Source organism: Silene latifolia, chromosome 10 (genome assembly GCF_048544455.1).
Source record: "Silene latifolia isolate original U9 population chromosome 10, ASM4854445v1, whole genome shotgun sequence".
In the NCBI taxonomy this organism is placed as follows: Eukaryota; Viridiplantae; Streptophyta; class Magnoliopsida; order Caryophyllales; family Caryophyllaceae; genus Silene; species Silene latifolia.
The window spans coordinates 42977890-43004460 of NC_133535.1; the positions used below are offsets into that span (position 1 = coordinate 42977890).

The 26571-nt window shown below is 38.6% G+C and overlaps 1 protein-coding gene across 2 annotated transcripts; it reads left to right on the forward strand.

Annotated features, from left to right (window-relative positions):
- Positions 1 to 1092: 1092 nt before the first annotated feature.
- LOC141605558 (protein TIC236, chloroplastic) lies at positions 1093 to 25467 on the forward strand. 2 transcript variants are annotated; one of them, XM_074424378.1, is made up of 24 exons: positions 1093 to 1365; positions 1468 to 3415; positions 3887 to 4085; positions 4210 to 4269; positions 8302 to 8406; positions 8993 to 9133; positions 10887 to 10949; positions 11829 to 12059; positions 13225 to 13308; positions 13763 to 13920; positions 14020 to 14512; positions 15377 to 15544; positions 16416 to 16475; positions 16712 to 16834; positions 17418 to 17693; positions 18292 to 18357; positions 18591 to 18722; positions 20094 to 20918; positions 21332 to 21612; positions 22073 to 22329; positions 23226 to 23464; positions 23548 to 23739; positions 24173 to 24445; positions 24988 to 25467. In XM_074424378.1, exons 2-24 carry the CDS (start codon positions 1503 to 1505, stop codon positions 25132 to 25134), a joined length of 6486 nt encoding a protein of 2161 aa, XP_074280479.1. In that variant the 5' UTR covers positions 1093 to 1365; positions 1468 to 1502; the 3' UTR covers positions 25135 to 25467. The 2 variants fall into 2 exon arrangements, with proteins under 2 accessions (XP_074280479.1, XP_074280480.1); XM_074424379.1 differs by lacking the exon at positions 8302 to 8406 and having other exon boundaries at positions 1133 to 1365.
- The last annotated feature ends 1104 nt before the right edge of the window (positions 25468 to 26571 follow it).

The following is a 26571-nucleotide window of genomic DNA, read 5'->3' on the forward strand; positions in this document are numbered from 1 at the left end:
AAAAGTTTAAAAAATGCTACCATAATCCTTGGTTCGGTTAAAAACCAATACCAATTAGCACCGAAGCCCAATTTTTGACTTGAAAAGACAAAAATACCCTTCTTTAACCTTCCCCCTTTCTTACCCATTCATAAAACACAAGTTTCAACCTAACTATTCAATTTCATCACTAATACTCTATCAAATTCCTTCATCCAAAATAAAATTCACTTGTCATTCTCTTAATTATTTGAAGATTTCACCTAAAATACCTAGATTATTTTATCTACCCATCTTTGAATCATCATCCCTTTGTTTACCCAGCCAACTAAAAGCCAATCAACTTACCTTTTTTCAATTAATTTGGGGAAATCCAAATCTAACCTGATTAAGCTTCACAAATTTGATAAATATCATATTATATACCCAGATTAGTAATTGTATTTGTCAGCCCCTCCATTTATTTTTCTTCATCATATCCCCATTGGAGTACCTTCTTCTCCAACATCAACTGAGTAATTATATTTTTTTTGCCACTCTAATTGTTCTTCACCATACCAACTAAATTAACCACAACCATATTTAGTTGCCTTGTAATTTCTCTCTAAACATGAATCCTTCAACATAGCTACAAAGATCCGAAAAAACCCAGATTTTTATCGAATAAGACATGAATGGTAACCCTAATTTGAAAACATTAAAATTTATCACAAATTGAAGTGAAAGGTTAAGAACTTACCCCCATGAAATAGATTAAAGGAGAGAGAATGAGAATAGATTAAATGGGATAGAATGAGATAGAAGAAACAAAGATGAAGATAGAAGAAAGATTAATGGAGTAGAAGATAAATCTAAAAGAAGAATTGTAAGGAGGGGAAAGGGGCAAAATAGGAAAAAGAAATATGACTTAATCTAAGGATTAAAATGAATGGCTGAAATTCATTCATTTTGCCTCGTTTATTGAATTGGTACTGAATTTTAACCGAACCAAGAATTATGGTAGCAATTTTCAAACTTTTTTTACCTTGGTAGCAGTTCTCAAAAAGTGGTTTACTTGTGGTAGCAGTTATCAAAAAACCCTATTTATAAACCAAGAGTAAACCCCAACTAGCCGGCTTTGCAATTGAAGGTCCATCAGACAATATAAAATCCTAAAATTTGAAGCATTATACGATACTACTCCCTAAAGAAACAATACTAAAACCACAAAACTGGACTTGTCAGATTCCCCATTTTCTTTGATTGATTTCTGATTGTATTACCAACAATTTGTGATGTTCATTTTCAGGCACTCGACCTAAACTTTATACGAGTAGTATTTTTGTGCAGATTACATTACAAGTTTTCGCGGGTTCCTGCAACTCTCATTTCCCTTTGTGCTCTACGGTAAGCATTCTTCAGTCAAATAATCTCCTAATTTTGAATATTTTTTTTGGGTTGTTTGCTAATTAAACCTGGGTTAATCATGGATTTACATGTACCCAACAGATGAATTTTCTCAGGGTATTGAGTTGGGGGAGAGAATGAGCATTAGGCTTAATTCCCCATTTATTGGGACACCTAATTGTTGTAGTAGTAGTAGCAGCAGCAGCAGCAGCAGCAGCTTCTTTGATGGTAGAAAGGGTAGCTCTAATAATGTTGTGTATGTGGGGAAAAGACGGAATTCCGAAAGACGGGGTTTTTCGAGCTGTAGGTGTTGGAAGAGGAGTAATTGGCCACCAAATGGGGTTTGGTTTCCTCAGTTTTATGGGAGGATTCTAAAGTTTCTAAATGGGGACCCGGATTCGAGAAATGGGTTGAGGGTTAATTATGTCAAGGACCGTTTGTCTAGAGGGAAAGAGCTTGTTAGATCACTATCTCCTTTGTGGCAAGAGGGGTTACTTCTTTTCCGGGGTGCGATTTTTGGGGCTGTAATTTCTGGGGTGTGCTTGTTGTTGTGGTATGGCCGGGCTAAGTCTAAGGAATTTGTTGAGTTGAAGGTGTTGCCTTCTGTTTGTTCTGTGTTAAGTGAGTACATTCAGCGTGAGATTGATTTTGGGAAGGTTAGGAGAATATCGCCTTTGAGCATTACGTTGGAATCATGCTCTGTTGGGCCCCACTCTGAGGAATTTTCCTGTGGTGAGGCGCCCACGATAAAGCTTAGGGTTCGTCCTTTCGCGAGCTTGAGGAGGGGGAAGATTGTGATTGATGCGGTTTTGTCTAACCCGACTTTATTGGTTGCACAAAAGAAAGATTTTACTTGGTTAGGGATACCATATATGGAAGGTGGTTTGCAGAAGCATGAATCGACTGAAGAAGGAATTGATTATCGGACAAGGACTAGAAGGGCTGCAAGAGAAGAGGCTGGTGCTTCTTGGGCTAGAGAACGGGATGATGCAGCCAGGAAAGCTGCTGAAACAGGTTATGTTGTGCGTGATCATGGTTCAACTGACGTTTATGGTGAGGCTAGCTCAAACAGTTCTGCGAAGTCAACAGTTGGAAAGTCGTTAATTCATGTGGATGAGGGGATGCACTGGAAACATCACCATTTAATGGACACAGGTATTCAATATGATGTGAAACATACTGATTTGGAGAACTCATTTGGTGTCTATGCTCCTAGTTCAAGGATCAAATCTCTACCCCAAATTATACTTGGTCCAGTGTTTCCTACATTTAAAAGGAAAGCTAATGGTAAAGATTTGTCGGTGTCTAGTGTTGCAACTAAAAAAAGGGTTCTGGAGCGCAGTGCTTTTGCAGCAGTCCAATACTTCCAACATCCAGGACATGGAGACATTGCTCAGTCTTTAAATCCCGATGAAGGGTTTGAAATTGCTGATGCCGAGGAACCCATGGTTGAGAGCGAGGCTCCGACTAATGCATTATCTACCTTAGCAAGTGCTCATACTTCTAATGTCAGTGAGGTTGTTGACTCCAAAAGTGCAGAAATGATTGACAGTGGGATGCCTGAAGCATCCTATTCACATTCGTCCCCTACTATGGATCAACGGATCACTAGCAAGACCAAGTCCTGTTTGTCTCAATCATCCGCACCTCCTGCCAGTGATACTGATATGTTTAGTGAGACACTGCCATGTACTGGGACAGCTGATGCTAAAGTACAGGAGGACACCACTGATATGAACAGACTGAAAAGTGATGTAGACGAGCAATGGAGATCAGAAGGCCAAAGTGCTGAGTCCTTCACGGGAATGCCTGAAGATCAAGGTAGCCCACAGTCTGAAAGTTCTTTAAGTATGAATTCACGTCCAAGTTCTGCAACAAGCTCGAAGAATGTCATGGATCATAAGTTTGAAGATATTGCCACTGAAGTTGTTGAAGAAACTGATAATATGGAGACTGGTAGGAATGATAAGACACTACCGATTACTCTTGATTCTGTTTATTTCAAAGGAGGAACGCTGATGCTGCTTGCATATGGGGATGAAGAACCAAGGTTCCAACCTTATCTTTATTACAATAAAATATTGCTAAATTACTCACAGATTAGGTTTCTTAAGCTTTATTAATGGCTAATTTCTATGAATCAAATTTTAACAAGACTCTGTCCAGGCTTTCTGTTACACTGTTTTGTTCATGCACAATTTGACCGAAAAATGTGTCCAGCAAGTGGTATTTTCCATTAGGCTGGTGAACCTAAATTTTTATTTCTTCTGGTACCACATTGGCTTCATTGCTAGCAACAGCTGCATGAAATGACTCTTTGTTTAAGATTTGGTTGGGAGTAAGTTGCCTTCTCCTTTGTTTTTGACCCTGCACAATCAACTTTATCTGGCCAGATCGAGGGTGTTGACATTCATTTGGTCATATATATCCTTCTATTCAAGGCTAGTAGGGAGTAATTTTTTGTTGGATAAGCGTTTTCGTATAGGAAGTTTATCTTAGCATATCTACCCCTTCTTTGTAGGGAGATGGGGAATGTTGATGGACATATAAAACTGCAAAACCACTACAGCCGGGTGCACGTGCAGCTCAGTGGCAATTGCCAGATGTGGCGATCAGATACAACAGTTGATGACGGCGGGGTTTTATTTACGGATGTTTTTGTTGATATAATTGAGCAGAAGTGGCATGTCAATTTAAAATTTTCAAACCTTTATGTTCCGGTAAGGTATATTTTTTAGTTCATATTAACGCTTTTTTAATATAAAAGCTTGATCTTGTTTTGATTCTCCAGTACAGAAAGATTTATTAACAGGTTATGTGCTATGCATGTTTTGTTGGCTACAGCTGTTAGAGAGGCTATTAGAAATTCCCATAGCGTGGACAGAAGGGAGAGCCAGTGGTGAGGTGCTTATCCAACTTTTTATTAATTGGTTTTGCATTCAGTAACATACATACTATTACTATGTTTGATCTTTGGTGGCGGGCCTTCTTGAATCAGAAGTGGACAAAATGTTCTATTTTTACTTCTGAAGTACTTTGCGGCGAGTTTGCATATGCTTAGATGGCTATAGAACTCACCAAGGGATCAGGTTACATGTTGAATTGTTGAGTAATTGCTGTAATATGCACATCCTTCATGTTTCTGTGTTAAAAGGATGGTTGGTGACATAGTTTGAGCTGTCTTGTTTTGCCTGAATTTAAACAAAGTGCAAGGTCTTTTGTTTGTTCCAAGTTATCTACATATTTAGTTTAAGGTGTATCTCTCTATCATGCGAGAGAGAAACATATGTCGGCGGTACGAGGACAATTAGGAAAGTATCAGTATGTAATTCTCTCTCTGTAAGATATAATATTAATATATTAATATTAATATTAATATAACATAATTAAGGGGCACCAAGGGGGTGACACCCAAGCACAAAAGATATCATAGAGGTAGGGCCCATCTACAAAAAGACACGATGGGGGTGACGGCCAGATACAAACAGACACTGTACATGCGCCCATATACTTATGAGAAAGTATCAGTATGTAGTTTGCTATCCATTTATAACATTTTCAAAAAAGGTATTTTGTTATGCAACTCCAGATCATTTATGAAGCATCTGTCAATCATCTAAAGTAAATTTTTCCTCATCCTTGAATGGCTGGCTGGGAAAAATGGACGGAGAAGATTGTGTTTATCAGCTTCGTCTTTGCGAATAAGCGCTGTAGGTTCACCGCTGGTGATATAGTTTTGAATCTATTGATGGTGATTAAGGAAGTTCCTCGCCCTCTAATTGTTGGCAGAATGTTAATTACTGTTAGTTGTGAGAAAACCTTAGAAATATGAGTCTGTTCGAAGGACAAGAATCATTGGGCGGAGAGTGATATTTCTCTATATTGGATTGAGCGAAATGTGGCTTTGGATCGGGCAGGATAGATGGAAAATAATTATGCTGGTGATGATGTTTAATTGTGTTGTTTCTTTTTTTTCAATTTTTTCCTACTCAGTTATTGTTATCATCGTCTTCATCTCCTTACACTTATTTTCACGCTGCATTATCTCTTAGTTCTCTTTATGAGTTTCTATTAATATTTATTTCCCTTTTATTTCCTTGCCTATTGTACTCTTCTGCGCTTCTTCTTCTCCCCCGTTTCCTTTATTTTTCTCCGCTTTTACTTCCCTATCCTTATCTCACATTCTCACTTTGTTTTGTTTACTCTCATTTTCTCCATTTTTCTTTGGCTTATTTTATTATTATAATTATTATTTTATTTGTTTTATTCTTCCTTGAAAAAATTGTCCGTAATAATCACAAGCAGCCAGAAATTTAAGAGCCATCTGTTGAGGCTTTGACCCACCAACCACCATCCGCACACACTATAAACTGCACCAACAAACACCCATAACTGTTTTTAATAAGTAAATTGTAATATCAGCCAACGGACACCAGGTGATACCTATTAGAAAAAGACCTCACAGGGTGACACTTCTCTACAAAAGATGCCACAGGGGTGACGCCCATCAGCCCACACACAAAAAGACTCCCCCGGATGAAGCGTGAAAGGCGAGCGTAGCAGGCTTAATAGTGAGAGAACACAGACCTGAGTGAATAGCTGGCACCGAGGCCAAGGGAAAGCATTTGAACAACTGCTCCATAATTAGCTTGGTTCCAAGATGTGGCGGTGGGCAGAAAGCAAAGGCCCGGTGGAAGAACTTCCAACCAATCATGCCATACTGTCTCAATCAGATTAAACTCCCGACATAGTACTTCAGAAAGAGAGGGGGGTGGGCAAAAAGTTGGGGATGGTGCTCTCGAAGAATCATGGGTTAGAAGAAGAAAATACAAACTCATATTTGGGTAAAGACTATGACCTAATGTATACTAGGTTCAAAAAGTGGAACTTGAATTCTTGATGGGAAGAGGCAACATCATCAAAAATACAATGGTTTGGTTCAATACAATTGCACCACCAGATAGCTAAGGATTTGGCTTCCAAACATCAACAATCCTATCCTTTTTCATTCTTCTCTTTAAAGTAGCGACTAGCGAGTACATATTTTGATTCTTTGTGTCATCCCAAAGAGATCTGTCGACTAGCAAGGCTGAAACTTTATTCTTTTTAGCATATTCTTTTGTAGGATTTTCCCTTTTGGTTACTGTAAAAATGAAGAAACCAACATTAGTTGGTGGAATTACGCATCTAATTACAACCACCCAAGTAACCAAGAGTCCAAGACGACCTGAGCTCGGCAGCTCGCTGATTTTTGAGTTCGAGCTCGGATTTTTAAGCTCAAGATTGTGGTTGTTTGAAGTTCGTTGAGGCTAAAAAGTTTAAACTCGAGTTTGATTTGGAAAAAGGCTCAATCTTAACTCTAGGCCGGTTCAGTTAGTAAATGGTTTTTTCTCTGTTTCACTTTTCAAATTTAATCAAAATAAATCTAGTTGTAAAATACTAAAATAAAATTTTTAAAATATAATTGTAAATACTAAAATAATATGAAACTTTTTTAAAAAGTTAGAAAATATTGAAATGAAACTGAAAAAAAAAATGTAAATGAGATCAAACGACATCGCGATCCAAGTCGTAGTGAGCTGGGGTTTGCCTCAGATTTATTCTAGCGCTACTAGGGCTCAAGCTCAAGATCAATTTGATCAGACTCTATCTGCTAGACTGATTTTGAGGATTCGTCAAGTGGGGTCTAACTCCTTTTTACATCCCTACATGTCTGTGACTGCTCAGTCACCACCAGCCTTGTCAACCTTACTCTTCTACCATCCTTATCTCTCTCCTTACATCATTGTACCCTGAAATTGTACTTTAATAGGAGATGGAAACCAAAGAGATGGAAACAACAACGATGTTACCTTAAATAGCGGGGTAAGGAGGGTTGGGTGTACACAAGTCGTTCCCATGTGTTAACAATATGAAGGCTGATTTCGAATAACCCCAAAATAAAATTGTGTCGATAATTTCAAAGAGATGGAAATCCTACCCAGAAAAAGGTTAAATGAAGAGAGGATAGGTGATTGAAAGGAGGCGGTAAGGAGATCAAAGGCCGGTAGGATGGAGGGATATTGTCATTGCAAAGGATGTGAGTGCTTTTTTATTTATATGGCGGTTGTTGGTGGTTTATGGTGCTAGTAGGGTTGTTTTACAATTTTGGGCGACAAGGGTTGCAAATTCAGGATAAATGATTGTGAAGTTGGGATTATTTTGGGAAGCAGCAACTGGGATCAACAAAAGAAGAGTCATCAAACCTTGGATTATGGCAGTCAAATTAAGTTCTTTTCATTTTTCCTTTGTCCTTATCTTTTATTTTTCTACTTTTCTCTATGCTATACTTCATCACAATGGTAGTTTGGCACTTCATATTAGCCATCATTGTAACACCCCACGAGATTGAGAGGAAAGTTGTCCCACATCGGGAAAATAAGGAGCTTATGATATGTTTATAAGGGATTCCACCTACCACTTAGTAACAAGGCACTTAGTAACAAGACCTTGTGCTTTTGGGCTTAAGTGAGGACAAATAATGGCCCAAAGGTGCACTTCCCATCTTATTGGGGTCGTGTTACAACAGTGGCGGGCCGGGTTGTTATAATCATCACATCATTTTTGGACCAAAGCTTCTTTATTGCGTTGCTGCTCTTTTCACTAAACCCATGTTTTATTTTGGTTTCTCTCTTATTGATGCTCTTTTACTTTTCAAACGAAGAAAAACAGGGAAAGGAGTTAGTGAAATGAAGTTTAGGGTGTTGCTCCTGTAAGTCATTAAGTGACAATCTCTTTAACTATTCTATTGGTTGTGCCTAAAATATGATGTATTCGTGTTTTATTCCCTGTTGGTGACATCTTTCTTCGTTACTATATTACTACAGCCTTCATTAACTAATTGCTTATGTGACAATAAAGCATCTCCCTTTATGAGAATAATTCTTGTATTTGCAGGTCCACATTTGCATGTCAAGTGGGGAGAATTTTCCCAATCTGCATGGGCAGCTAGATGTTACCGGGTTGTCTTTTCAGATATTGGATGCTCCCTCATCCTTTTCTGTGTGTCCTCCGTTTCCTTCTCTTTTGTTTTTTTATTGCTCTTCACCTCAATTTTATGTGCTTTGGCTCGCGATATATATTACGCAGTAGTTACGTACTTACATGCTGCGCCAGTTATTGGGCGAGAAACTATTTGGAAAAAATGGTACGTGAGGAAGGTCCAGAAAAAATACTGCCATACTCAATAGAATCCAGTGTTCTGTATCTACAGTGTTCCTACATTTGTTGATGAACATGCTTATCAATCGCATCAGTTAAAACCTTCATGTTTACAGGCCGTATACTTGAAGTATTTGACTCTAGAAGTTCAGTGTGCCATATTCTGTAGGCTTATATTGCCGACATATATACGTTTTGAGTCATTGTTTTCACTTGAGTGAGTACCTTGTTTCCGCGCCTATGTGATGTTTTATGCTCAAGATCGTACTAAGTCGTTTATTTTACTCTTATAAGCATGACTTTTAAAATTGGTAGCCTGAGGCTCTGAGGTAGGCATGCAGGTATCCATGTTCATCCTTTGTTGAAATGACTTCTTGGGCATCTTTTGGAGTATTTATCCATGTTCTGAATCTTGTTTCTTTTCCAGGACATTTCAGCAAGTCTATGCTTTCGTGGTCAGCGGATATTTTTGCACAATGCTAATGGATGGTTTGGAAGTGTTCCTCTAGAAGCTTCTGGAGATTTTGGCATTCATCCTGAAGAAGGGGAATTTCATCTGATGTGCCAGGTCATTTTCTTTTCAAATCTGGATCACTGCATATTGATCAAGTTACTTTTTATGCATTATATGTTATGTGTGAGATATCCTGCTTCTTGGGTATATTGAAATGTATCTTTCCTGAAGCCTTTTCTTTCAATTGTCATATGGATAGACGAATATACGCCTTGTATTGGTTTTGGAGTCAATTCTGAGTAATATATCTGTCAAATAGGCTTGTGAGTTCACAAAGGTACTCTTCAGATGTAATTAAAATTGCATGACATTGTGCACCAAAAAAAAGGAGTCTTTTTTTCAAAATAATGTTGAAAAATAAAATAATTAGCATTTTGGGTGGGAACTAAACTTAATTGTCAAATTGGTGTCCATGTAGGATTGGATATTCCAAACCAAAACTAAATGACTCCAAACCTCATTTTACCCCCAATCAGTCCCATTCTCTCACATCTCCTTCCAAGTTCCACCCACGACCCCACCGCTGCCGCCAATGCAAATCAACCTCACTTTAACACCGAGCTCACCCGGTGATCAGTCGACCATTCGGCCAAATACCCAATCCAGTCCCCCACCACCAAACTCATCGTTCTCCCCCACGGTACGGTTTCCGCGTTGCCACCTGATCATCCTTCTCCTTTCGCCACTCCTCTGTCTCCGTCCTTCTGATATGAAAATGGGTTCGAAGCTTTTTTGCGGTAGTTAGATTGGTGGAGATAGCAACGTGGGCTGTGGTGGTGAGTTCGGTGGTGGTGGCCGGTTCATTTGATGGTCGTGGTGGGTTCTGGTCATGGTAATTGTGGCGGGCCCGTGGGATGGGGGTGGGAGGATTGGGGTGGTGATCGTAAGAGATGGAGGTGATGGGTTCAAAAATGGGTATGAATATGGTATGGATGGGTGGGGCTGAGTTGATGGAATGGGTTAGGGAAGGCGATCTCTGGTTAGGTTTATGGAGTCGGGGAGAGCGGCGATTGAGGCTGTGGGTGGTGAGTTAAGAGGCGACGACAGTGACCTGGTGAAATCGCCGGTGTGGTTGTAGGTGTCCGGTCGACATGGTTCGGCGGTTCAGGACCTTGGAGGAATGAGCTGGGCCGTTGGTGTGGTGGTGAATGACAGGAGGGTGTATATTGGTTGGGTATGGATGGTAGTGTAAGATGTTGGGTTTCGGGTTGGATTTCCCAATCCTAGTTGGACCCCAATTTAACAAATAGTTTTGATTTCAACCCAAAACCACAAATATTTTCTTTTTAAGCATTATTTTAAAAAAAGATTCAAAGTTAAGCTTGTTAGAGTGGGCAAAAAATAATTAAATAAGAGTGGGTGGGTTGATTTGTCCCATACTCCCATGTTAGTTAACAAAAGAGTATTTTCATGTCCAAGGAATCCTTCATCCCATGTTTGTCTACCAGGGATTTCATAGTGCCGATATCCTTTCAAGTAGAAGGTTGGTTGGTATACTTTCTGAGAGCCTCCTTGCTTGGAGTTCTCGGCGCTTGAGCATCCTTTTCCTATAGGTCTTTAGGGAATTATGATCTCTGCATTTAAGGATGGTAAATGTATGTGTCCACTAATTTGTTGAGAAGAACCAGGGTACCGGGGGCATGAGATTGAAATATGTGTATATGAAATTGTACATGTGCCAGTTTGATTAAGGTGGTACTTCATATATTTCAGCTTTTCGTCATTGATCCATGATAATGTAACATCTCAAACTAAGTGTCAATAGACAACATTATGATAAGCCATAACTATATTCCTATTGCTGCAGGTTCCTTGTGTTGAAGTAAATGCACTCATGAGAACTTTCAAGATGAAACCATTGTTATTCCCTGTAAGTATTACATATGTACCTGTGTATGAATGTTTGTCTCTGAAGTTCTGAACTTAAAAGGAATACGCAAAACAAATAACAGTTGGAGAGTTAACTCAATGTTGAGTTTCAATAAGCTTAGGAGCCGGAGCTTTTGATTTTTGTGTTTGACACTTGAAATAGAACTGCTTAACGAAGCACCTTCCTTAGTTGGGAGCTGAAATTGTTTTGGCCAGGCTTGTTTGCTGCTGAGTTGATTACAAATTAAGATCATATAAATCTGTTTGAAAGGAATATACTAAATGGTTAAATTTTCGCCTCTTTTTAGGCGTCTTCAAGTAATTGAATATTTGAATGTGCTGATTGCATGGTAGAAAAATGCTGTAACGGACCAGGGCCAATCAAGCTGGATTTTTGAAAGTGGTTGCTGTCTATATTCTTTTCAGGATTACATACACCATTCGTAAATACACATGTATCTGTATTTTCTTCTTTTCCAAAATATATGTATGTAACGAGTAGTGCAGAGTGCAGACTATAAATTAAGCTGCAGAAATTGGGGTAAAAAATGGTGATATTTTGAAATATCGGTTGACGCAGATGAGATACAGACATGGTTTTAAATATTGGCTGTGACATTAATTCCCAACCGTCAATCAAGGTTTTGGAGTTGACTGCGACCACATTTATCGCCTTTTAAGGCAATATTGATTGCATTTAATGAGATTAGGTAGCGACAACTGCGACCTTTGAGATTTAATACTATGGATATAGGTGTTTTTCTGTGGGGTTTTATATACTAGGAAGTTCTGTAACTGCGGTCTGGGATTCCGTTATGTCATAGGATAGCAGGATCATGTTTGTACTATTGTTGAAGAGTGATTATTTGTTTTGTTGCAGGTGGCGGGGTGCGTAACTGCCATATTCAACTGTCAAGGCCCCCTGGATACTCCTGTTTTTGTTGGCAGTGGAATGGTTACAAGAAAGATGGGTCCCTCTATTTCTGACATAAATGTGTCGTCAGCATCTGAAGCTTTGGCTAGTAACAAAGATGCTGGTGCTGTGGCAGCTTTTGATCGCATTCCATTTTCTTATTTGTCTGCGAATTTCACTTTCAATACTGATAACTGTGTAAGTTAATCTTGAGAACTCACATTTTCTGTAGAGTATCCCAATTATGTTTATATAACAGAATTGTGCATCTTTGTAATGTTTGCATATGAAGTCTACTTGTTCTGTGTTGCTCTTTTATCATTTTATTTAGCAATACAACAACATTGCCCCAGTGCCTCAATTACTCCCGCAAATTGCGGGGTAGTGGGGGATGTACGCAGTCTTACCCTTGTGTTAGCAACACAAAGAGACTGTTTCCGAATGACCCAAGATGAAAATTGCGTCGAGAACTACATCGATTGACTGGTACATCACAATAGAAAGAAGTGCAGTCACTTTAGTGAACCATTTTGCTTTATTCCATCATAATCCGGAACCAAAGAGTAATGAATCTTTGGCTCCATAGAAAAATGGAAATTATCATTTTATTTAGCAATATGGGTAAATTTAATGTTTTAAAGAAAAGTCGCACATTTTCTTGAATTCTTCTTGTTACTTTTTGGTTTAATTACCGTTGAATACTCAAATTATTCCACTCAATGCTGTTAGCCCGTAATCTATGAACCAACGGTGTCAGATGTAGCTGGATTGTTTTGCTTTGGTTTATATATTTTTTGCTTGCCTTATTCTTGGAATAAATGTGGCTGGATTGTTTCGCTTTGATTTGTATATTTTTTTTACTCTCTCTGTCCTGTTGAATTCTTTACGTTTGCTTTTTGCACAAAGTCATGTATGAAACAAATGTGCAAAGTTACCCTAACTTTTCCCCTTCTATTTTTTCCAAGGCCCACTTGCACATGGGTCTTGCAAGGGCTTTTTGGCAATGTAAACCAGTTGCAATATCCTTAGAAGGAAACGTAAGGAATTCACTCAGACACTCATAAATGGAATACGTAAAGAATTGACTAGGACAAAGGGAGTATAATTAGTTTGAGGATTATTTTCAGGGTGAATCCATTCTTTTGACCATTGTTGGGGGAGGGTTGTATTTTTACGCCTGTTTGGGCTAAGGCAGCAGGCGTGTTTAGAAGAATGCTGAAGATGCCATGCCTTATCTGCAAAAGGATTGAGAGCTTTCATAACTGTCATGTTGTCCTCACTTGCTTATTCTAGTTCTGAAACAATTTCTATAAAAATGAATGAGTCATCTTGAAGTTATACGAGTGTAAGTTTATATTCGCAGGTTGCTGACTTGTACGGAATTAGAGCAAGCCTCGTGGATGGGGGTGAAATTCGTGGGGCAGGGAACGCATGGATTTGCCCAGAGGTAATTATGTTGTTGGATAGTGATCATACTTGTCAATCGTTGGTAACAAAGGCTTTACATATCCATTATGTACAAAGTCGAGAAAGAGTACTGTGCCATACTGCCAATTGCCTTAAGCTTCACTTGCACTATCAAAATTGCAATAGCCATTTGCATTATTATGTATTAAATTGATCTTCTGAACTAGCTTTAACTTTGTGTGTTCGTCCCGCGATTATATATGCATTTGTGTGTTCGTCCCGCGATTCTGGATAGTAAAACAGAAATTTGGCTTCATGTTGAATTTGATGATACTATAAGACATTGCAGTGTTCTTTTGTCATGAGAACAGCTAACATTAATCAAATTACTGACTCATTTTTTAGAGGGAATTACAGACTTTTTAGAGGGAATACACAGACGTTTAAATCTTGAAAAACTCAGGGTATTGCCATGTTATTTTTCTTTGGAACAGGCTGAGGTAGATGAATCTGCAATGGATGTGAATTTTTCTGGAAATCTGTCTTTCGATAAAATATTGCACAGATACTTACCTGGCTGCCTGGATCTGCTGCCAATGAAATTGGGGGAGCTGAAAGGCGAAACTAAAGTATCTGGATGCCTTCTAAGACCGTATGACTCTAATTTCTACTTCTCCTGACTATGTAGTTTGTAGTCTTTTTGTTCTCTTGAACATTTTGTGTGTATGTTTTTTTGTTTCCATTATTGCAGGAGATTTGATGTAAAGTGGAATGCACCAAAAGCTGAGGGTTCATTTGTTGATGCAAGAGGAGATGTGATCATCTGTCATGATTACATTGCTGTTAACTCTTCATCAATCGCATTTGATTTATTTGCTAAAGTCTTGGCAAGTTTTCCTGAAGAAAACTGGATAAACAAAGAGGACCACGACAAGAAGAGTGGAAATAGTTTTACCATGGAGGGACTTGAATTGGACTTACGCATGCGTGGATTTGAGTTTTTCAATATGATATCATCTTTTTCATTTGATTCACCAAGACCTTTGAATCTGAAGGCGACTGGAAGGATAAAGTTTCAAGGACAGGTTACAAAAACTTCAGATATTACCAATCAGCAATCTGCTGGTGATGGAAACATGGAAAGTCTTGAAGGAGATGTTTCAGTTTCTGGGTTGAAGCTCAACCAGTTGATGCTGGCTCCTCAATTGGCTGGACATATGAGCTTTTCACGTGAGCGCATCAAGGTAACCTGTTTTCAATTTCTTCTCCATATAAATTTGTTGGATAAAAATTAAAGATTTCTTTTTCTGTTTCACATTGTTTATTTAAGATGGGGAGGTGATGTAAAAATTATCGTCCAATTCAAACGTAATTCAAATGTTTAGTCAAACAAATTCTTTCGGCAAACTAATCATATACTTTCCTTCCATTTCTTCCTGTTCTTCCCAGTTTCCTTATAGGGAAATTTCACTGTGTTCTTCCCATTTCATTTGTTTCTAATTTTGGTATGTTTTTTTGGTGTGAATATGCCAAATTATTCCTGTGTAACAAACTAATCACACTAATTGCCAACATTAAAACCAACTTATATTTGTGTAACTAAATTTATTAATGCTTAATCTTTCTCAATTCTCATTAATACTTAACCCACCACCCACATTTTTTTTTTCTCCCAGACCACCCTATATCGTCCCCACCAGCCATCAGAACCACCATGCTACTCTTATTATCTTGTCTAACGTCTAACTATTTCTTTAAGTTGTGCATCCTCCGTCCATGAATAAATTTCCTAGTTTGGCTTTTGCAATAATTAAGGAACATAGCAAGATGTCGATAGAAATGGTAGTCCTTGAAAGATAGGGGTCACAAACCATAACGACAAGAAATAAGTATTTATTCATGATTTCATGGACACCCTCAAATAGAAATCAAGAAGTTTTTTCATGGATAGAGGGAGTAGCTATGGTTATGGGCCAGCCTAAGTCCGTGACAAGACTTATGTTGGGCTTATTTGTATAAATATCATAATGCTGCATTCGAATTTTATGTGCTTTTATATCATTATTAATTGATTCGGTTCTGATTCATTTCGTGTGATGGTAATTCAGCTGGATGCTACTGGTAGGCCAGACGAAAGCCTTAATGTGGATATCATAGGATTACTGCGTCCTACCAATGAAGAATCACAAGATGGAAAATTGCTGTCAGTATCTCTTCAGAAAGGTCAACTGAAAGCGAATGTCATCTATCAGCCAGCAGTTTCAGTTAACCTAGAGGCATTCTCTTTTTTCCTTCTAATTTTGTTTATGTCCTACTGTAGATCTGTACTTCTGTTTTATGTCATAATAAATAGACTGTCTTTAGCTAACAAAGAACAAGAATTTTGAAAACTTAAATTTGCAGTGTAGGTGGCAACTCATAAACAGCCGAAAAACTTATCAGTCTGTCCCTGGAGGGACATATGGTATTGGTCAGATATAGAGAGGAATTGAGGATAATTAAATTTATGTTTGGATTTCAAGATTACAAATATTATAACGTAATAAGGTATAAATTTTTGAAAACTCATCTTATAATCTTATACACAAAATTCTTAAGAGGCTCCCACCTATAGTGAGCTGAGGGGAGTTGTACATACGCAGCCTTATGTTTGGGGCTGTTTGATGAATCATAATTAATTTACGTAGGAAATTGCATTGTTTGACAGCTATTTTACAATACAGGTATGTAAATAACTTTACAAAGCCAAAGAATAATTAGTCTTTGCTCTCCGTGGGAAATGTAAGGCTTACATAAATTTTTTAAAATTGACGTGTAGGCGATTGTTACTTAAAAGGTATAGAAGAAAAATATCCTCAGATTAATACCTTCCTTATATCAATTGTTCATGTAAAAGCTACTCCTTCCTATCCAATCGAATCTCCTCATTTTTCAAAATTCCCCACTTTTTAATTTAAAATATGGGTTGGTTGGACTGGAGGGACTGAAGGGAGTATCATGTTGGGTGTAAACTAAACTGTAACTTAGACATTGCTTTTGGCACTATCCGATGTAACACATTTATGACCATCTTAGAGGGAAGGAAGAAGTATATTATATTGACGTTCTATAGCTGATTTGATTTGATGCTACGTATCTATTGTATAGGTTCGGCATTTACCACTTGATGAATTGGAGCTTGCTTCACTCAGAGGGACTATGCAGAGGGTAAGTCGTGCCATCTGCTTTTTGGCTGATTGGTTGGTCATTGTCTTTCATGTTAAATAGCCGTGAATTAAAAAAAAATATCATGCATTGTATTCTGTTCGTTGTCGAGGAAACATTGCAGGCAATTTTCCAAAGCTCTTTGTTGAAAAAAAAGCTTAGTCCTCAAACAGTTGTTTGTTCTTCTAGCCAAACATGATATTTTCTGGTTAGTGATGATGGCTACTTCTACTATTCAGGCAGAAATTCAACTGAATCTTCAAAAGCGGAGAGGACTAGGAGTTCTTTCAGTATTACGGCCAAAGTTTAGCGGTGTGTTAGGCGAAGCCTTGGATGTAGCTGTTAGATGGAGCGGTGATGTTGTGAGTACCTAACCATAAATCTATTATTTTGTTCCAATCAGGCTATGGCATTACCAAAGTAAATGATTTTGTTCATATTTTTTTCTGTTGTGTTTTATCCATTTCTTCTTGTGACGGTCAGTAAAAGTAGTGCCTTGTGGTATCCCAGGAACATTCTTCGAATGAAAATGTGCATTGTTATTTCAGGAATTGCCAGACATTGGACTCTACATTTTTTCTCTTTAGAAAAGGAGAAATAAGTCCAATGGAAGTGAATCAAATTGAAAATCTTCTCAATAGACTTTAGAATAGATATGTTGGTCCTATGCTATAGGATCAACTTAGTTTTCCGTTTCTTTAAAAAGGAGCAGTTTCAGTGCCTTTTACTCTGCATTCAATTGTGTCGGAAAGACGATAAATTTACTGATCACTGGAATATAAAAACTGATTTGATGCTCTCTCTCGTCCATCCCACTGGACTTTGTACCTGGTATTGGTCAAAATTAGTAGTAGAGTCTGAGTGCTTGAAGTTTTTGGCTTTAGCTGTCTTTCGTTTATATATGCCATACTCAACTGTTAATTTTCCTGCTAATATCTTTGTTAGATTACCGTTGAGAAAACAGTTTTAGAGCAAAGCTACAGTCGATATGAACTCCAAGGTGAATATGTGCTACCTGGCACACGAGATCGAAAGTCTAGTCCAAACGAAAGCGGTTCCTTTTTCAGCAAAGCAATGGCTGGTCACTTGGAAAGTGTCATATCATCAATGGGCCGATGGAGAGTGAGACTTGAAGTCCCTCAGGCAGAAGCTGCCGAGATGCTCCCGCTTGCAAGACTCCTTTCTCGCAGTACTGACCCTGCTGTTCATTCTAGATCAAAGGTTATATTCTATACTGATAGTCTGATAAGCAAAGCTACTACATAGTCTACATTGATTTTTGCTATGAGTTTAGTTCCATGATAACACGTGTTTATGACTTTAGGTAAATTCATGTCTTGGTGGCATTTTTTATAAGCATATCTTGGTGTAGCATTTTTTATGCATGTTCATTGTTAAAGGCCTAAAGCTTATACCTTTTGGGTTAATTCTCTTTGTGCATATATTTCTTTTATCACGTCTCCTCTTGTCACATCTAGAAGAAACAGATGCCTATGATTTAGTTTTTGTTTTTCAAGGAGTAAATGTAATTCAAAGCCTCGTTTGTGACAGGTCTCCTTATACACGAGAGTCACGCCCCCATCGGTTTCCCTTTAGTAATTATTATTTACGGTTTATGAGTTATTATCATTCACCTCTTTTAAGAATATTCATAATCTTAAGCATCTAGCTTACCTCTTGTGTACGGATGTCCTTTATTAGATACTATCTTACATGTAAAAAAAAATGACGCCGTTATTATTTGCTTTATCCAATCAAAGATATGGAATTTTGCTGTCTGATTTAATTGTATTGAAAGTGGAATTTGTATTATATGCAGGATCTCTTTATGCAAAGCTTACAGTCAGTGGGTATAAATGCTGAAAGTCTCCAAGAGCTGCTTGAGGTAATTTCTGGAGAAATTTTCTGCACCATTTTATTAGAATAAAAAACTACGTTATGTATGGTTGTGGACTTCTTGTGCTTCTGTTTCTTTGTAATTCTAAACCTGTGCATTAGCAGAAGTAAGTTATTGCTATTGAAGTCGCCTGTACGGCTCTAGCTTTGTGCATTTATTTTGGCTGCTGGCTTGCTTTTTATATTAAGCCTAACATAGGTAATTTTTCCCTTTTTTCTAAGGCTGTTAGAAGAGATCATACCCCATCTGACGAAGTTATACCTGAAGATCTGAGTCTGCCAGGTTTATCTGAACTCAAAGGCCGTTGGCATGGATCTCTTGATGCAAGCGGTGGTGGCAATGGTGATACAGTGGTAATGTATATCTGTACTTAACAGTAGTATTATTTTCTGGTATTTCAATCAGTGCTTTTTTGTTGAGAAATGATGGTGTTTAAGTAGTAGATATTGAAACCTGTTAGTTGGTATGTGGAACTATTTTCTCATTCTTAACTTCTGTGTGTCTTATGGTAGTGATGCCTTCTCGTCATACTATTCTTTTTTTCAGTTCTTGGTTAAATAAAGAGTAAATTGATAATTACTCCCTTTTATAATCCAGATTCTGAAACTTAACCCCTTATATATATATATGTATATATATATATATTTTGAAACTTAATACCACCAAATTTTACTCTGCGCAAAAAGTGCTCCCATTTAATGTGCCCGGCCAAATAAAAAGAATATTCCGTCCAAATTTGAAATATGACTCTAATTTTTGTAATTTATGACTATTTTGCCCTTTGCCTTATAATATGACCATTTTAAATCAACCTCCTACCCAGATTTGTGGATTTTCTTTCCTCTTGGATTTTAGCCTTTTAACTACATTCCCATTACCCATTTAACTCCCCCTTTTAACTCCGTTCCCATCACCCTTACCTAGCTCTTTCCTCCCCTTCTTGGATTTTGGCCTCCCTGACATTACTCTTTCTGCTGGTGGTAATGGTTCAGGGAGACCTGTCTTCTCCCATGGCTTTATACCAGACCAGGGGCAACCTATCCCTACAGTTATTGTAAATACACAAGGTTTATTAAGTAAAAACAATTGATATACGCAATGACCTTCCTATTAATATTGAATACGGAAAAAAAAAACAATTTAACAAATTAGGGTTCTACCCAACATGCTATATATAACCACTATCAACAAATTTGTGAACTTTATCCCTTAATAGCTTAAGTAAAGAATTAAATACCTAATACTTAATCAATCAAAATACAAAGAGCCACGCAATAATGAAATGGGGGAATTAAATACATACCAAATTATATGAGCATAGCGTTCTAACTTTGATGAGGGTTTGTTTCAGTACGATTCTTGGTTGTAGACAGCCTTGATTCAGTGAGAGTGTGTATTGTTGATGGTGTTTTAGTTTGAGGAGAGAAAGATGAAGATGGATGACTTTTCTAATTGTGATTTAAGACTATTGTATGAGAACATAACATAGGGGTAATTCGGTGATATTCTGTTTTTTTTTTTTTTTTTCTTTTTCTTTTTTGGCCTTGATTAGAGTAAAATTTGGTGATATTAAGTTTCAAAAAAAAAAATTATATAAGGGAGTAAGTTCCAAAATCTGGATTATATAAGGGAGTAATAATCAATTCACCCTTAAATAAACTAGGCTTAATAATATAGTGGTAAATAATTGGCTCCCATAATGGGCTAACCTTTATTTACTTCAGGCGGAATTTGACTTCCATGGAGATGACTGGGAATGGGGAGCTTATAAAACACAGCGTGTTCAAGCAATTGGTGCGTACAGCAATGATGATGGTTTACGCCTTGAGAAGATATTTATCCAGAAGGATAATGCTACCATCCATGCTGATGGGACGTTGCTGGGCCCCAAGACAAATCTTCATTTTGCAGTCCTAAACTTCCCAGTTAGTCTAGTACCTATGCTTGTTCAGGTAATTGAATCTTCGACCACTGATGCTATACGTTCATTGAGACAATTGTTAGCACCAGTCAAAGGGATACTCCACATGGAGGGTGATCTACGTGGCAATCTCTTGAAACCCGAGTGTGATGTTCAAGTGAGGCTTCTGGATGGTGCTATTGGGGGGATCGATCTTGGTCGGGCTGAAGTAGTTGCTTCCGTGACCTCTGGAAGCCGTTTTCTTTTCAATGCTAAGTTTGAACCCATCATACAAAATGGTCATGTCCATGTCCAAGGAAGTGTTCCAGTGACTTTTGTGCCCAATAATGATCTCAACGAGGAAGATACAGATACTAGTGCAGGAAAATCGATCTGGAGTCCTGGTTGGACTAAGAGTAGGGGAAGAGAACCTGCTGATGGAGATTCAGAAAAGAAAGGTTCCAGAGAGAGAAATGAAGATGGTTGGGATGTTCAGCTGGCCGAAAGTCTGAGAGGTCTAAATTGGAATTTGTTAGATGTGGGAGAAGTCAGAGTTGATGCTGACATAAAGGATGGGGGAATGATGCTACTAACAGCTTTGTGTCCCTATGCCGATTGGCTTCACGGCAATGCAGAAATCATGCTTCAGGTTGTTAAGCCTCTATGGATGCTTTTTTTCGTTGCAAGTTTATTTCAACTTTTTTTTTCTTCTTTTATCGTTTGTACCAAAGTGTTTCCATCTCGGCGGAGCCAAAGACTCACCATCATTCGGTTCAGATTATGATGGAATAAAACAAAAAAGGCTCATTAACTGGTTTACATCCTTTTGTTATGGCGTAGCAGTCATTTAATTCAACTATTTTGGCTCTTCTGTAAATAGCCTTTTTGCAGTGCTAACATAGGGGAACACCATAGGGTTAATGTTGTTTACATCAAACCCTCCTTTCTCACAATTGGTGGGAGCCCTTGAGGCCATGGGATAATGTTGTTGATGTTAATCGTTTGTACATAAGTTGCTTGACTATGTTTCTCTAATATATTGTTGTGTTTCAAATCACTTAGGTGAGAGGTACTGTGGAACAGCCGGAGCTTGATGGATCGGCAACTTTCCACAGAGCATCTGTTTCCTCACCTGTGCTTCGGAAACCTCTTACGAACTTAGGTGGAAGAGTCCTTGTAAAATCAAATAGATTGTGCATTAGCTCATTGGAAAGTAGAGTTAGCAGACGTGGAAAACTACTACTAAAGGGGAACCTGCCTCTTACTTCAGCTGAAGCCTCCCTTGATGATAAGATTGACGTGAAATGTGAAGTTCTGGAAGTAAGGGCGAAAAATGTATTAAGGTAGGTAACTATGTCAAATTTGTTTGATTTATTTGTTATAATCCGTCAAAGGTCAGCAAGCGAGAATCACTCGGTTGTGTGAAACTCCATGGGTCCTAATTCTACCACCATGTTTAACACTTGGAAGGAAAATGAATACTCCCTCGCTTTCTTTGATATCTTTCAAATTGTCTTTTTGAGAAACTACTATTAATGTAAATGAACAAACTATCCATCCACTACACCGGTAGAATTAGGAAAGAGAAAAGTAAAAGGGTATATTAATTGTTCCAGGGGGTTTTTGTCGCGTTTCTTAGATCTTGTCCCACTTTTTTTTAAAGTATCAAAGAGGCAGGGAGCAATATTCTTTCCGGTGACGTACCACCCAGCTTTCAGTTTGTAATAGTTAGTTGAACAGTGATTTACCTTGCCACTATTCTTGTGCTTTCTTCAAAGGCTGACTTTGTTGATTCTCTTAAAGCGGCCAGGTGGACTCACAGTTGCAAATAACTGGATCTATTTTGCAACCTAGTATATCTGGAAAAATAAAGTTATGTCACGGGGAAGCATACCTGCCTCATGATAAGGGCAGTGGAGCTGCTCCATTCAACAGATTGCCTTCTAATCAGACTAGACTTCCAAAGGACAGTTATAGTCGAGTGGTTGCTGCAAGATATGTCTCACGGTTTTTTGGTTCTGAACCTGCTACCTCAAACTCCAGCCTCTTGCAATTCTCTGGTATGGTTATAGCAGTGGATAATGTCGTCCATCTCTGGTGTTTTATTCTTCTTTTTTCTCCTTTTTTTTTTCCTTTTTTTTTTGCTGTTTTGAATTCTCGTATTTGTTAGTACTCGTACAACCTAACTGCAGGTGAGGCATATCTATTATGTGCTTACTTGTTCAGTAGGTCTGGACACTTGCCCTATTTATTGTTTACTTTGCAACTCCGACACCCCACAGTTAGAGTGATCATTTGCAGTTGGGGAAGTATACGGGCCGAGGCAGTATGACATATTTTGCGTTGTGGGTTGGGTATGTCAAAACACGTCCTCTTTATTCGCGTCAAATGCTGTATCTTACCACACCAACTCTAGCTGTCTTGCAGGCCTGACCACCTGTGGGCTAGCACTTATAGCAGGCTTGTAATGTAACTTTTATAAAAATAAAGCAAAATATAAATTTGTGAGACTTGATAAAGCTGTTGTTGAAATTGAAGAAAAACAATTTAATTTGTCAACATAACTCTAATAAAAGGCTTTATTCTCCCTAAAAACACTTATATTAAGGTATAATATTTGATAGAGATAACAGTTTAACCTCCATGGTTTACATATTGTTGTTACCTATTATGTTTTCCATTTCCCTTTTTTAGTTGGCATAACATTAGCAGACAAAATCTTTTAAGATAAATATTATACTAAGAAATGGGCCTAATGGGACGACAGATGGGCTTTCTTTGTGTCCGTATCTGCCCTTTTAAATTGGTGGGCTATGCTTGACCCGTCTGCTTTATCACCAATTTCTAACACATATCCAAGTCCGTTATAACTGTGGGAAGGATGGACAAGGTCTTCTGGCCGGCATGGCCCAAGAATAGCTATGTTCAATCTCGCATTGACCTCCAACATTGACAGGAAATCAGGCTGAAGTAGGTAAGCAATCAGAGCAAGTGAGCAAGACCCCAAAGGTGGATGTACAACTGAACAATTTAAAGCTTCTACTTGGACCAGAGCTAAGAATTGTTTATCCTCTGATCCTAAATTTTGCTGTGAGCGGGGAACTAGACCTTAATGGCGTGGCACATCCTAAACTGATTAAACCTAAAGGAGTTCTCACCTTTGAAAATGGCGATGTTAATCTTGTTGCAACTCAGGTAAGTCTCAAGACTCTCAACTGTTAATCCATATCAGCACTAAATTGCCGTCAAATGTTCTCATAGTGTATTTTCAATGACAGATAAGGCTTAAACGGGAACATGTCAATATGGCAAAGTTTGAGCCCGATAATGGATTAGATCCAACATTGGATCTGGCTTTGGTTGGATCAGAGTGGCAATTTAGGATTCAAGGCAGGGCTAGTAATTGGCATGAGAAGCTGGTAGTAACTTCAACACGCTCTGTTGAGCAAGATGTCCTCTCTCCTACCGAGGTAAAGTATCCACTTTAGTTGTACTTTTTGTGTTTATATTATTATATTTTTCATAAAAATGGTCCACTTTTGAGAGAGTATTCTCATGACGCACAAGTTTCCTTCCTTTATCCATAGCCCCCCTTGGATTATCTCAAATTTCAGTCTCATGATATGATTATCGTGAGGCCACTTTAATCAGAAATTGAAGAAACCTTGTAATCTTAACTCTTTTGATATTGTTAGTGACCGTTTTGTTAGTGACCATTTTGTCATTGACAATGATCCTCGTACTTAGTGACCCCTTCTACATCATTAGTCAACTGTAAGTGATCATGTAGTTTCAGGTGTGACGCGGTCTTCCAATAAGTTATTGCAAGACCGTTTCACAGGAAACTTCTAAGGATCTTTCCGAGCGATGGTCTGATTTGGATGCTTAAATTTCCTTTTGCAGGCTGCTAGAGTTTTTGAGAGTCAGCTAGCAGAGTCTATTCTGGAAGGGGATGGACAACTAGCACTTAAGAAGCTTGCGACTTCTACACTTGAGACATTAATGCCTAGAATAGAGGGGAAGGGTGAGTTTGGACAAGCACGATGGAGGCTGGTTTATGCACCACAGATTCCTAGTCTCCTGTCGGTTGATCCCACAGTTGATCCCCTTAAATCTCTTGCCAGTAATATATCATTTGGCACAGAAGTTGAAGTCCAACTTGGAAAACGCCTTCAGGTTATTGGTGCATCTTTTATTTACCAAAGTGCTTGTACATGTGTATATCCATCTTGTTTATTTTATGGAGTAGCTTTTCCAAACAAGGTTTTGCCATTTTCAAAGGAGTCAAAGACCCACAGCTTTTGGCCTAGGAATATGTTGGAATGAAAAAGTTGATTATTAAAGTTGCTGGCATTTCTTATATTACGCAGCTGTCAGTGCATGCGATTCTTAACCCATTTTTTCAATTATGATCAACAAATCATCCTGAAACAAACTCTGTGTTGTCAGTTTTCAACACAAGAGTAAGGTTTTCAGCCCCTTAACCTCATTAGAGGAGGGAGCCTTTTAGCACCTGGGGTAATGTTGTCATAGGATATGTAGCAGTAGTAGAACAGACATAGCAAAAGATTTAACTCTTAATGCGAAGTTCCAGTCATTTCGATTGTCATTTGTACTGTATTAGACTATTGGTGGTTGTCCTGTCTACCAAGATTTGTGATTCTTGGGTCATCTTTTCTTGCTTCCTATGGCTTTTCATGTTTTTATTCTTCCTTCAGGCGTCAATTGTGAGGCAGATGAAGGACTCAGAGATGGCTATGCAATGGACATTGATATACAAGCTCACAAGTCGTCTCCGGCTGTTATTACAGTCTGCACCCTCACAGAGACTGCTTTTTGAATATTCTACTACATCTCAAGACTAAGCCGATCGTCATGATGTTTCAGCTGGAAACACATGGTAGACGATAATCTACTATTTTACCGTTGTAAATATAGTCAGGATTAATGTTATATATAGGAGATCAAGCATGTGGTTGGCTAGATGTAAAACTGTAAATGTCATTTACTGTTAGTTTTAGCTATTCATTTTATGAAGTTCGCGTAGTGTCGGGAAAAGTGTGGATCAATCAAGTGAAGATGACTGCAAATTGAGCCACTTAGCTAGGGCTGATGAAAATTGAATTGTATAGTTTATCATTAGATTTGTATATGAACACATTTGTTCATTCACATCGATATAATCACGTTTTTTTGCAGAAGTTTTGTTATGATTTTTCATTTTCAGATGACTATTTACATATTAATGGTCTGGTTACTGTATAGTGTATATGCATCAAAAAAACGGTTTGATGAAATGGAGATGTTATGAAAATGACACTTGCAATGCACGTAACATGTAATGCATGTCTGTCTGTGAATCATTACATAGAGCACATCAAAACTGTCCAAGCTACTGTAATAGAATCACATAAATTCCAACATCTATACAGCTTCCATTCTGTAACAGACTGTAGACTGCTGACCATTGTTAGCACAAAGAGTGCAAATTGGCAGTGACAAAAAACCTCCCACCCCTCTCTAAAAAAGAAAACCCTAAACCTTATTTTTGATCCGTCGCCTTTCCTTACCGATCACTTCTCCTCTTCTCCCCCTACCCATCGCCGGAGATGGGGTCATTTCTTGACCTATCTCCGGTGATTGAACACGTTTCCTCTTTGCTGCGTTCCTCTATGGCCTGATCTCGCTCCCTTCTTTAATCGGATCTTGTTTCCGTCCTGATCGTCCGGTGGGCTAGGCTGGTGTTTCGTGTGGTCGCTCTGAGGTCGTTCCGTTCCGCCGTTCCCCTGTCCTGTCATCGAAAGCGTTGCATGCAACCCAAGGGTGTTTCCCCTCTCCCCTTTCCCCACCCCTAGTAAGATCCCGTGTCCTTGAAAGGTCGTTGGTCTGGTTGATGAGTATAGCTCATTTTGGTGGCGTTTTTCTGTTTGTGGTAGTGGTTTTGGGATGATCTGGTGTTTCCTCTCCCCTTCCCCCACCAGATCGGTCCCTTTCCGGTTTTTAATGTCGGTCTGTTGTGTTTTTTGGTTGGTAGTGTTGCATGTATGCTGATGGTCCTGGGGGGGGGGGGGGGTCGTGTTGCATGTCTCAGTATTCTGGTGTTTGTTGGGTATGTCGTGTCTTTCGTGGATGGCTTGTCGAGTCCGTCTTCTTCTTGGTTGGAGTGAGGTCATGGCTGCTGGGGCCCGTTCCTGTCTGTTTTGAGGCGTGTTGGGTAGGGTCGATTTGGGGTTTCGGTGGTGGCGTTGGTTGGGGTCGGAGGCGGTGGTCTTCTCGTCTTTTGAATGGTTTATCCTTTTACT